Source organism: Dromiciops gliroides, chromosome 1 (assembly GCF_019393635.1).
Source record: "Dromiciops gliroides isolate mDroGli1 chromosome 1, mDroGli1.pri, whole genome shotgun sequence".
Taxonomy (NCBI): Eukaryota; Metazoa; Chordata; class Mammalia; order Microbiotheria; family Microbiotheriidae; genus Dromiciops; species Dromiciops gliroides.
The window spans coordinates 288,798,949-288,812,595 of NC_057861.1; the positions used below are offsets into that span (position 1 = coordinate 288,798,949).

The 13,647-nt window shown below is 36.1% G+C and overlaps 1 protein-coding gene across 1 annotated transcript; it reads right to left on the reverse strand.

Moving 5' to 3' along the window:
- Positions 1-4,820: 4,820 nt before the first annotated feature.
- Positions 4,821-5,511, reverse strand: LOC122748531 (glutaredoxin-3-like). The gene is given in 2 exon segments (XM_043994181.1): positions 4,821-5,111; positions 5,113-5,511. Coding segments are annotated over 2 exon segments (690 nt in total).
- Positions 5,512-13,647: the final 8,136 nt, after the last annotated feature.

Below are 13,647 nucleotides of genomic sequence, written 5' to 3' on the forward strand. Positions count from 1 at the left end.
TTAAGATGAGAAAATGAAGTTGCAAGGGGTCAACTGATTTAACCCAGGGACACACAGCTTTGTAAGCATCTTAGATAGAATTTGAACTCAGGTCTAATCTTGGCTCCAAATCCTGTGTTCTGTGCTACTCAGGAGTATCCTAGAAGAGGAGGTGGCTCAAAGATTCTATCTAGCCCATCTAGCCATCCACTCCAAATATTTTTGTATCTTTCTTGACACTGATCAGTTTCTCCTCTCCTGCAAAAAACATTCTTAAGACAAGACCTCCAGAGATCATGCCCATCTTTCTTTGGAGTGATGTTAATTTACTCAGTTTCAAAGCACTGACTTCCTCTATTGATTTACTGAGTGTCCTGCTACAGGATATATAATGCTACACATACACACACATACATATATGTGCTTGCATACACATTTTCCTTTTATGCTTTGTGCACATACATACTATTGCTTTTTTTCATAAAATGGTATGACAATAACTTTTGACTCACCTGTGAGTCCCCAGGACAAAATTCCCATCCCTCACCATTGCTTTCCTATATGATTTGTCTAACTCCATTAAAACACTAGCACCTTGAAGGGACTTTTGGGTTCTTGTATTTTTGTATCTCCAGTCCTTGGCACATAGTAGGCATTCAATAAATGCTTTTTTCATCAATTCATTCATTCATTCATTCATTCCATGCTTTCATTCAATGATATAGCTCTTACTGACCTTTTCATAGGGTATATCATAGTGAGATTATTTTGTTGTTTTCTCTGCTCCAAACCCAAGGGAACTTAGCACCACCCAGAACAAAAATAAAATTCTCTGGGGAACAGAAATAGCACATGAAGAATACCAATGCATATTTGGAGAAAGTCCCACTGTTCCTCTGTGGCACATTACATCCTTCCTCTTTCCAATATTCTAAAGCTCCACTCTGGGCATACCATGAGGCTTATTTCAAATGTTTTATATAAGAGCCTTGCTTCTCTCTACTTTTATGTTTTGGCTACAAATCCCAAAGGAGGAAAAAGGTCAGCACATTCCCAAATTGTTGCATTGTACCATCCTAGCACTCCACCTCAGTTCAGCTTCTCTGCTTTCTTTACTCTCTTGATTGAAACATCCTTTCATAGGGGCCTGAAGATGTCCCCTTCATTCCAGATTGAAGCCTCTTTATTCTCCAGCTGCCTTGGACTGTGTCTGGAGTTTCCATGAATAAAATTTGCTCTCACAGAATTATGAAATACCAGAGCTTACAAAATACCCAAATTTATATTCAGAACCCACATTTCTTCAGTTGTCAGATATCTCTCACTACGAAGAATATCAAGTTTTTATCTCCTGAGATAGTTTCTACTTCATCCTGGATTCCTCATTGGGATAATTTATTTGTATTGATTAAATTTCTTTAGGAAATTTCCTTTGCCACTGTCTCTTTGTTTGTTTATTTCATATTTTTTTAGGACCCACAACCTACTTAAATAAGTTAAATTGCATAGCCTTGCATAATTATGCAATATATGTCTTTATTTTAATTTTTTCTAAGTTTGAATTTTAAAGTCTTTGTTGTAACACTTTGACTATTGATACAGAGACAACCTCTTCAGAAATGGTTTACCTATAACCAACCATTCACTTTTTTTTTTTTGGTGAGGCGATTGGGGTTAAGTGACTTGCCCAGGGTCACACAGCTAGTAAGTGTCAAGGGTCTGAGGCCGGATTTGAACTCAGGTACTCCTGACTCTAGGGCTGGTGCTTTATCCACTGTGCCACCTAGCTGCCCCCAACCATTCACTTCTTAACTGTCAAAATATAATCAATTTTACTTTTTGTGACTTTTTTGCAAATCATATGTAGTGACTTTTGACTCCATAATATATAGACATGAGAAATTTTATAATTTCTTGAACCATTTTTTCTTTTTAAACATTTTCAATAATAAATTTTTATTTAAAGTTTTGAGTTCCAAATTGTATCCCTCCTTCCCTCCGTCCCCTACTCCTTTCATAAGAATGTAAGCAATCAGATATAGATTAAACATGTACAATTATTTAAACCATTAGTCATTTTGTATAAGAAAACTTGAATAAAAAATGAAAGAAAATGAAAAATAGCATGCTTCCATCTGTGATCAATCAATCAATAGCAGTTCTTTGGAGGTAAATAGAATACTTCATCAATGGTGCTTTTGTATTGTCTTGGATCATTGTACTGATGACAGCAGTTAAGTCATTCACAGTTCTTCTTTGAACAATATTGCTGTCACTGTGCACAACATTCTCCTGGTTCTGCTCACTTCACTATACATCAGTTCATATAAGTCTTTCCAGGCATTTCTGAAATCATCCTGCTTGTCATTTCTTATAGCACAATAATATTCCATCCCTATCATATACCACAGCTTGTTTAGCCATTCCCCAATTGATGGGCATTCCTTTGATTTCCAATTCTTAGCCACCACAAAAAAAAAAAAAAGCTGCTGTAAATATATTTTTACAAATAGGGTTGTTTTTTTCACTTTCGGGGGCTTGAACAGTTTTTCCAAAGATAATTTTCTTTTCTTCATCCTGCCTTTTTCATTGATGTCACCTACTATTAAACTATATATAATTTTAATTCTTCACAGTATTTTTCTACCATTTCATCTCCTATAACAAATATTAGTACATACCCTACAATTATATTCCTACAGATCTTTTTTTTAATTACTTATCTTGGGTACTCTAAGATGGAGATGACCAAGAACTTTATCAAATAATGTATTTCTCTTGCATTTAGACAAAATAAAACAATTCCACAAATTCTAATTGAGAACCTGTAAACCAGTCTTCTATTAAGCCAGAACATTTTTATATCTTCTGATTTAATTTATAGTGAGAATATACAGATTGATATGATTCATTTACTTTATTAACAATTTTTTCATTATTCTATGAACAAGGCTCAGACATATAGAGTGACAACAGATTATTTAATATTTAACTAGGGAGCTTATAAGAATTGCGTGATTTTCATCATCTTCTGCCTCCTTTTCTACCACTCTAATTATGTTTTTCTTTGAAACCCTAACTCTACTACTATTATAATTTTAAAACCATGATTAACACTTAAACAAAGCCAAACACAGCTGAAAACATGGAAACAGTAAAGTTACCTTTCCTGATTCTCATCTTAGTATATGTTCCCTTATTATATCAGATTTACCCCATTATTAAGTCCAGGACTGTCCTAACATACCATATGGCTATGAGTCATAGAAATCATTAGACCAATAAATTTACGAAAGAAGATATGTCTTGAGTGCTTTGGTTGCACTCAAAATTTTTGGAAAAGCATATGAATTATAAATAATTGTTTCAGCCAGTATTATACAGAAAAAGTTTTGCCATATTGATTTAACCATTTAAAATTTTAACTCATACCCATCTTATTAATAAACAAATTAATCCAAGGAGTAAAAATGCATTATATAAGAAAACTCTAATGGCAGAACATTTTTCTGAACTTTTTTGCCATGATCATTGTAGATATGAAATATGGCTGCACAAGACTGAGTGCCATTTTTTTTTGCATTGGTTTCCTATGTTGCATAGTCTAAGAATTCATTATTAGCCATCTGATGTTGATGAGATTCTCCATACTTAGCTGGTCTGATCCTTAGAAAGTGGTCTTTTGTGGGAACTGCAATACCAGAATAATATAACTTGAAGAAGCCAATTTCACTTTCATGTCACAATGAAATGCTGGAATGAGACTTGGTAGAAAGCAACCACTAGGACAAAAATAAGAAACATAACATTTTAAATTTGAAAGTTGTGGGTAATTCATTTCATTGACTTCTATTTCTTATATAAACTACAAAGGGAATACAACCACAGTACCAAGAGGGAATAGTCTATGCAAATGCACAATAGTGAAGGGGGAAAAACAACATGTAATACTTATAAAATATGGTAGTTTGTTAATCTTCTGGCCTCTAGGATAGCTGAGAAAAAAATTAGGTATTTTTCAAAATCTTTCAGGTCTTCCTTTGAAATTCCAATATATGAAGAGGTTATTTGAAATGGATAGACATTTTAAAAGTCTAACCATGTGGCTTTTTAATCAGTTGTGACTGGAGGCATCCTAATGTAATGGGGAAAAACATACTAGGATGAGAGTCAGGAGAGCTAGTTCAAGTTCTGCCATTAACTAGGCTTATGACTTTGGGTAAGCTATTTCAAATTTGTGCTTAATTTCTGGATATGCAAAATGTGGATGAGAATGCCTTTCCTACAGGGAATACTGTGGGGATAAAAGGCAATAATGACAGAAAACATTTGAAAATAATTTTTCAAAGTGCTCAACAAATTCATTGCATTACTATATCTTATTTCACATGTGTAATGATGAAAGTCAAGTTTGCCCAATGTGAAATAAACCCAATGTTCCATTATCTTCAGACACACCTTTTGTCAAGAAAATGTTCCCAGAGTATCCCAAGGTATCATATTACCAAGCATGAATTCATCTATCTGGTAGTGTGAAGTTATCAAATCATAGTAAATGTTGAAATAAGGACATCTAGTAACTTCTGACTCCCTATTGTTATTTTGTAGAATATAACAACAGATAGGACTTAAATATTTTAGGAAGTTTTAATGCCTTTCTAGGTCAATAAGAAGGATAAGAATCACACAACTGGACATTGTCCTAACATTTGTTTTTTTAAATGCATCAATTTTTAATTGAATTTTGAGATGCTAAGAACATCCTATTGTGGGGGAAGGGGAAGGGGGGGGCAATGTGAACGTATACGTCGACCTTGGGCAGGAAGAACAGACACAGGTGACTAACAGGTGAAGAAACCCTCAACTCCTCCTCCACTCCCCAGGACTGACTCATGAATTGTTCCACGCTTAGGAGGATAAGTTGGCCAACTGGAGTACGTTTTGAGTCCGTGGCGCACGTCTTCATCTGAAAAGATATAAAAACTGCTCAACTGAATATTAAGTTTGTTAAGAATTACCACCATCTGCTTGCTGAAGCCACAGCGCAGCTCTTGTGGAGACCCTTTCATGAACAGCATGCAGGGAGCAGCGTTTGTCAGTTTCTTCAGCCAAAGGTTGAGGTCTTCCTTCGAGGCTAAGTAGACCCCAGGGAAGAGCACTGCTGGATACTTGGCACTCCACCTTCCTGGTCAGCTCAGGGGCCTGGGAACCATCTAAGCGATCCACTTTAAAGAGCAGAAAGATCGGGACAGAATTAATTTCATATTTCTCAGACACTTCAGGTACAGCTTCTGCTTCCAACTTCACGAACGCCACCTGTGGGTGCTTCTTGGCTAATTCCTGCATGACGTTGTTCATCTGCGCGTAATGGGGAGCCCATGGTGCCCAGAAATGGATAACGACCAAGGACCTGGCCTGGAGGCGCAGCAGCTCCTCAAATTGCGCTCCTGATGCGATCTCCAGCAGCGCCCTGGGAACTGACACCAGCCTTGCGACCTGGCCCAGGCCCTGCCCCGACCCCCGCTGTACCATCCGGACGCCATGCTACCCACCGACCACGCGTCCCACTGCCGCTGCCGCCGCCAGCAAGCAAAAGTAAAAGAACACCGACCGCGGCTCCGCCTCCCGGCAGGCAGCACAGACTAATGCCAAGCACCTAGCTGCAACTGTGCAAGCATGGGTGCAAGCGTGGGAGGGAGGGGCCTGCCCTAACATTTTTGGGAAAATAAAACAAAAATGGATTTTGTATCAGAGAGTAACCACTGATTGTGAGAAAAAAAAATCACACACAGTTATATCAACCTCCAAAAGGAGAATAAAAAAAAGAAATCCATGGAGTTCACCATGTAAAGGACTCTGATATTAATAAGACCCATGGCTAACAACCATTAACTTCTGTATAGTAGTAAGGGCTGTGAAAAAATTCAATGGAATTTAATGGAAACTTTGACTTCTAGGCATAACAGCAGATTCCTCTTTCATGCTCTTCTAGAAACATGAATGTCTAGGAATTGTTTGACATACTACTTATTAATGACTCCACCCTACTTTCTCTAAGTATAGTCCTAAAATCCAATTCCAAAGAATTTGAAGTCAAGATCTACTCAGTACGGTACCATGTTGCCTATAACAGTTGTTAAGATATTTCTTGATCAGGAGCATAACTCTCTTTTACTTGTCTATGACTTCAGGATTTGTATTAGAATATTTGAAATAAAGATTGATTGTTTTTAATCTCTCACCTAAAAAAAAACAAACAAAACTATTTGACAGCATATTGTCACTTTTTTAAGTCATGTATATCATCCTAGAAGGAATGAATGTCTGGAATGATCACATAAATCAGCTCAACCATGTCACTACCTATAAGTTTGTGGCATGTTAACTTTCTTCACAATTTACATAATGTTTAAATAATATACCTTCTTTTTTCTTATCCCTACATTAATGTGATTAGAATCAGTTGAAGGGTTATAATTTTCTTGTAAGATGTGCTTTCCACCTACGCTACCTTATTACCAGAAGTACCATTAAAAAAAAGAAAACAACAAAAAAAAAACCCCTATCAGCCTCCAATCAGTTGAGCTGTCAAAAAAAAAAACCTCTCCAAAAAGAAAAAAGAAAAGAAAAATCATAAAAAATGATGCTTCTTTTAAAACATTTCTACTTAAGAAATGCTAAGCAAATAACAACCAATTGTTGCTCTATCCTATTGAGTTGAGGGCCAGCATCAAAGTCTAAGTAGTGGCAGACTATATTTCCTGATACATTATACAATCAAATTGATGGATGGTTAATTGAGTCAATTTGGCAAACCAGATGTTTCTTCATGTCCTGAATGTCACTGGTCAGATTACAACTTTACATATTTGTCCCCAGAACATATGCTGTGCTTTAGAAAACTGACTAGAATTGGGATTTCAGTCACTGAGTCAATTTGGACATTATTCATTTTGTTTTTTAGATGGTCAAAGTCTTTAAATGTCCCAGTTGAAAACTTTCAGGGTAAAAGGAGATATTAAGTATAATTTTATGATTATTATAGTCATTAAAGCTTGCAGTCTCCTTAGTGAATATAAAGACCAGTAGTGTATTTCTTTATAGAGGTTGAAACTAACAGTGAATGCAGAAGGATTTTTGCATGAATAATGAATTTGATTTCCCCAAAGCTTAGGCTGCTGCTCCCTGTTGCTGATAGGTACTTCTGTTCTGGGAGCTGCATTAACTCCTATGAACTATGAGATAAACCAAGTTTATCTTTGGTATTTCCAGTGGTCTCATTTTTTGTCTCATTCCCTTACTTTAGGATACATTATAGCTATTCCTCAAGGACCCAATAACTTCTTTTATCTTCAACCTGTTTTCTCTCCCTTAAACATATACTCAAGAAAATTATATTAATTATGAACACCTTAGCTTGTATTCATGTCTATGTGTTCCTTCTCTCTAGGGTTTTGTATTTTAAATCTTAACTCTTATTGTGGCATGAAAATCTCCTCTGTAAACTGATCTCAAGCATCAAAGAGTAGGTAGAAAACATATTTTTATAGTATTTTGTTTTTCCCTAATTATATGTAATTTTTAAAAATTAAAAATGTTTTTTGAGTTCCAGATTTTATTCTTCACTCTCTCCCCTCCACTGTCACTGAAACTGAAGGAAACAAAGATTATGTGACTTACCCAGAGTCACTGAACTAGTAAATGTCTGAGGCCAAATTTGACTTAAGTCCAACAATTTATCCACTGTGCAAACCAGCTGCCTCAACAATTAATTCAGTTGATTCTGTCACTGCAACAGTTGCTACAAATATCACATCTTTAATAATTCTATCTCCATTTCCTGAGCTCATACCCTCATTATCTCTAACATCTGTTACCTAGACAATTTTGATAACCAATCTACTTGCCTCTAGTCCCTTCCCAAAGCCTTCTATACAATGTTTTCCCTAATGCAAAGTTGGGACCATATTACTCCCTTGTTTAAAATAATAATTTGGCTTTCCGTAGCCTGCCAAGTAAAGCTCACGACATTTATTCTGACATACAAAACACATCCCCCTTCCATTTTTTAATGCATAAATCAAACATGCCTTTCCTCAGGTTATTTGTTTTGCCTATAGTCATCTGCTGTCTGTCAACACCGCCCCCCCCGCCCCCCACACACACTTTGGTATCCATCTATACCTGTTAAAATCCCAACTATCCTTCGAGATCCAGTTGAGATGGCTACTTTTTCCATGAAGCTTCCTACTCCCTTCCACATTCTTCCAACTAGAAGTTATCACAGTCTTCCATAAACTCTCATGAAACAACCCCATAGGGGTAGCTAGGTGGTGCAGTAGATAGAGTATGTGCCCTATAGTCAGGAGGACCCGAGTTCAAATCCAGCATCAGACACTTGACCCTAGCTGTGTGACCCTGGGTGAGTCACTTAACCCCTCCCCCAAAAAGAAACTACCCCACAAGATCATTATATAAAGAACTTTGTAAACTTTAAAGCAGTATATAAATCATAGTTATGATAACTATGATGATGATATTATACCTCTTAAGAATTTGAATTTTTATTCTCTATTTCAGTAGTGTCAGAATCAAATAGAAATGGGGTAACTAAATGATACATACATGAGGTATTCCTGGGAGAAACATATTGACTTAGAACATCACATACTATAATTATTTATATTCTATTTTTAATATATTTTGAAAAATATTTCACATTTACATTTTAATCTATTCTGGTTACTCATGTTTGACACCTCTGTTTTACTATATTATATTAACTTTTGTGTCAACTCTCATATTAATTTGTGATTTCTTTGAAAGTAGATGTATCATTTTTTATATTTGTTTCATCCAAATGCCAAGCATATTTTCAGGTATATAGTAAGTGCCATAGATAATGATTTTGGGAAATGAACAAAAGAATATGGCTTATTTTTCTCAAGTACTTTCTCAAGTAGTTCAGATGCTATCTATTCCAATTCATACCCTGAGTAGAATCCCTACTGAAACATATCTGACAAGACTCCAGCCTTCCCCATTCATGTATTCACTAAGGCTTAGGGATTAAAAAACCTATGGGTGAGCGCAGTGTTGAATTTGGCCTTGAGATCTGTTACCAATTATATTAGATTCTTTAATTTCTCATAATGGCATGAGGATAATTAGGCAAATGATGCAAAAAGTGATGAAACATAGATAAAAATTATTTTTTAAAAATTAATATCACAGCAATTGTCTTCTCAATTTACCCTCCATAAGGGGGGACTATAGTAATATTAAATTTTAAAGAATGTTTCAATTTCTGTTTTATTATATGTTTCATGTATAACAACTAAGATTCTGAATTCCCTTAGACATGTTTTTGAGAACTTTCATCGTTTGATTTGATTATTGACAAAGCTATTTTAAAGTGGTGTTAAGCTCAATTTTGTAGGAAATTTTCCTGGCTAATTACCAGAATCCACACATCAACCCCTGAAAAGACTTCCATTCCAAGACTACACCTAGAGAACATCTAAGAAAAGACTTTCAGAGACTTTAAATGGACAGTTTTGTTTTGTTGTTTTTCTTTTTTCCTTCTGTTATTATATATACCATCTGTAACATGTATTCTCTTCAGAGGCCCTCCCTTTGCAAGACCAATGTCAAAGCACTGCATCCATGAGGGACTGCCCCTCTGGACAAAACTTTTCTCTCTCCCTTTTCTATATTGTTATTAACATATTGTTAGTTAGCATAGGATATTATATTCTGTCTATTTTTGGTTCCCTACCTCACCATGGTGGGTAGGATGATAGGGTCTTAGAAATAGTTAGATTTTTACCTTTCTCTCTGATCCTAATGCTCTTTAATAAATACTTAAACATTTAAATACTCTTGCTAAAGCTTATAATTTATTGGCGACCACTCATTAGATTTTAGCTCGTTTAGCTAGAATTTTAGCCCTTACAGATGGCTGACCACAAAGAGCAAAGCTGAACCTTAGTCTTCTTATCTTCTGGTTAGGTAAGAAATTTCCCCTACCCTGTCCCTTTAAACTGCTAAGTACCGGCTGTTTTCCCTTTAAATTTTCAAATGGGTTTTTTCAACTCCCTAAATACCTCATTTCTGATTTTACTCTGTTTAACCAGACAAATGGCGGATAAGATCATGTTAATGCTTTATTTTTGTGGATTTTCTCTTTTAATTATTGTTAGAAGAGCCAAAAAGGTGCTCACACAAGGGAATATAAATATCCCCCCTCTCCCAACCATGCTTTTTCAGAGAAACCTTTGATTCCTGCAGCTTTTCCTAGTTCTAATACTAATTGTTGCTCTAATTTTGCATGCCTGGAGGTGACAACCCAACCTCTAGAAGCCTTTAATCCCCTAGCAGTAGGGGAAGGGGAAACCAGGCCTGAGTTCAAAATTGAGTCTGATTCAAATTGCCCTGGTCCCTCCCCTCCTCTCCAGACCCCACCTTCTTCTCCTCCCATGGCCAAGCCCCTTGATTCCCCTGCCAGGGAAGTCCAGAGATCTAATGAGCATATGCAGCTTTCTCTACCTGCATTTGCAGCTTCTACATTTGCAGCTTCAGGCTCAGCCCTTCCCCAGCCTGGCTATGCTTCTGACTCAACCTTAGAAAGCCTTTTAAATTCCAGATATGTTTGTTTTGTTCATAATTTTGCTAATCTGCTTTTCTCTTTAATTCGTAACCTTATAAAGCATTTGTTTGGTGAAAGGACTGACAGATAATATAGAAGGGTTAAAGAAGACAAACTTAAGGTGAATAAAAATGACAATCATCATCATAGTTCAAGACTCCACTTCTTTTGCCATGGAAGGGTACATATTTTACAGAAACGTAGAAGTAAGCAGCAAGGTATTGATATGAGTATTGGGGATTTTAGATATCAGAATCAAAAGTGTTCTAAATTCACTCAGAGTAATAATGATTTTAGATAGTATAGCTAGGATTTTAGCCCTTACATCTCTTCACTAATCTCTCTTCAGCTCAATCAAACACCAACCACCCATATAACCCTAGCCCTCATCAATTTTTTCTCTTTTTCCAGGTTAATATATGTCTAGTTCCTTCAATTGATTGTCACATCATGGACTTATGCCTTTTCAGCATTCTAGTTTACCTTTTCTAATCATTCACCAGATTTTCATTGTCCTTCTTAAATTTTTGCACCTAAAACTAAACCAAATATTTTAGGGGTGGTCTGACCAAGTCACAAGAGAATAAAACCATCACCTCCTTACACCTGAAAACTATGCCTCTCACAATACATCACAAAAATGTCATTAGTATTTTTTGGCTGCCATATCACACTGCTGACTCATATTACATTATAAATCCATTAAATTTCCCAAATCTACTGGATACAGGCTGTTATCTAATATGCCTCCCTATTTGAAGTTAATTCTTTGAACATAATTGCTCCCTAATGTGATAAAATAATGGGATTTGGCAGACCCCAATTGATTTATAATTGTTTGAGTTGGGTGAGACTGAGAAACCAACTGAGTATCTACTTAAGAATGATTAAATCGAGACCATGCCTGGCTGGCCCTAAGTAGGGTGTTGTTCTCAGAAGTTGTACCTACTTAAGGTTGATTAAATCAAGACCAAACCTGGATGGCCCTGAGTGGTGTGTTGTTCTCAGAGGCTGTGGACTACTAGGTCAACAGGAGTCCACCCTCAACTAATTATCAACCAGTCAGCTTGAAGGACCTTCCCTTTCAGGGAGGGAGAGAGGAAGTAGGAAGCAGAGGCTGGCTCTCTGTATCTTCCTCTTTTAGTCTGGAACTGGCTTGGTGGTAGGATACGGAGAACAGGAGGGTCCCCCTTTCCATCCAGGACTTTGATGTGTTGAGGGACTTCACGTGGATTGCTAGGAAAAGCAAGGGTTTCTCTCTGGCTATACCGACTCTCTCTTCACTAAATTCTAATACACTTTATTAAATCCTTAAAAGCCTAAACTCTTGTTGAATTTATCAGTAATTTTAGCCACCTTCCCCCCCAAAACTGGGGGTGGGGGGCGGCGGATGAGGACCGACATTTTGATTTTAAACATCAAACTATTAAATTCTATCTTATTAGATTCAGTCCAACATTTAAGCCTCTCAAGATTTTTTTGTGTTTTTATTATAACATCCATTGCATTAGCTAACATTCACAGCTTTGTCTCAACATCCTCTGCTAGGAGACTGGAGATAACACAGCAACACTGAAGGACACTAGGATCACCATCACTCTACTCTCCGTAGTCCAATGATATTTATCCTTGGGTCATGGCTGTAAGGAACATATGAGAAACACAACACATAGGAAAAGAGAAATAGCAAATTTCTCCATTCAACTCCTTGTGGCAGGAGGTCATATAAAATTTATATGATACTCATAAGAACACTGTTTCCAAATACCAGCCTTCTTATTTTCTATTCAGAAAAAGCATTGTTAACCTCACACTGAGATCAGCATGTTAGGCAGTGATTTGTTAGGGCTAAAATACCTAATCTCAATATTCTATACCAGACCTTGAACATGAAATTCTCAAAAACTATTATACAAAGAGCACAACATAATCTTGAAAAAGACTAATCATTCTTAGCACACAGGGTAGAAGGGCACAGATATATACAAGTATGACAGGAACATAATGATATCAACATACACATAGAAACATACATCCCCATGAGCACACAGGTACCTGCATTTCATTCTAGCCTAGCTGGGAATTTAGAGGGCTTTTAGTAAAATATTTCCTAGGAACCTTATTATTGTACTTAATAATCATTTATTGCATTTCATAATCAGTTATATTTTGGGAGGGAGATTTAACATTTCTCCTTATTTTTCACAATGGTATTAAATGCATTCTTTATTTTTGATCACCTCTTTTGCATAGTTTCCCTCTACAGTAACCATTTTGAAAGCCATTTACATTTCACAAATTTTCTGAAGTGCATGGTGTTATTTTAACAAAATCATTGCTTTGGAACATATATCTAAGCATTTCTGTTTTCTTTTTGACATGGCTTTGATGACACATCCAGTTTGACAAGCAACAGCTTTTAAGCTCTTTAGTTTGCATCAACAGTGAGATAAAATGAAACTTGAACAACATGTACTATTGAAGGCAAATAGCATATAATCATTGTATTGTTAGAAAAATAAAGATTTGTAATGGACAAAAATAGCTAATAGAGCACTGTCTTTGATTCAATCATTGATTTCATTACAAACTGTCCAGAAATAACTTAAATATTCATTGTCCACTGACTTTAACCTATAATAAAAGAAGAGGTCTATCTCAGATGCATTATTTATTACTACTACATTGAGAAAGATTATGATAATGTACATATAATAAAACTGGCAACAATGGAAGAGTCCTGTAATTGTGCAGTAAATTCAGGGAGGCTGCTTTGAGGATAAGAACTAACAGTGTCTTCATTTTGATTACCTTACCTTTTCAAGTGTTCTGCTATGAACCTCCATCACAAAAAAAGAGGCAAGAGCTTTATTATCATCACTATAGCAACTGTAGGGAATTTTATTTCAAAACAGTTGGCTACCTGAAATTTTTCTCAGGATGGGAAAAAAACATCAATGATATATACATTTAAATTTATTTTCATTCCCCCCCCCCACTTGGACGATTCCATGGACAAG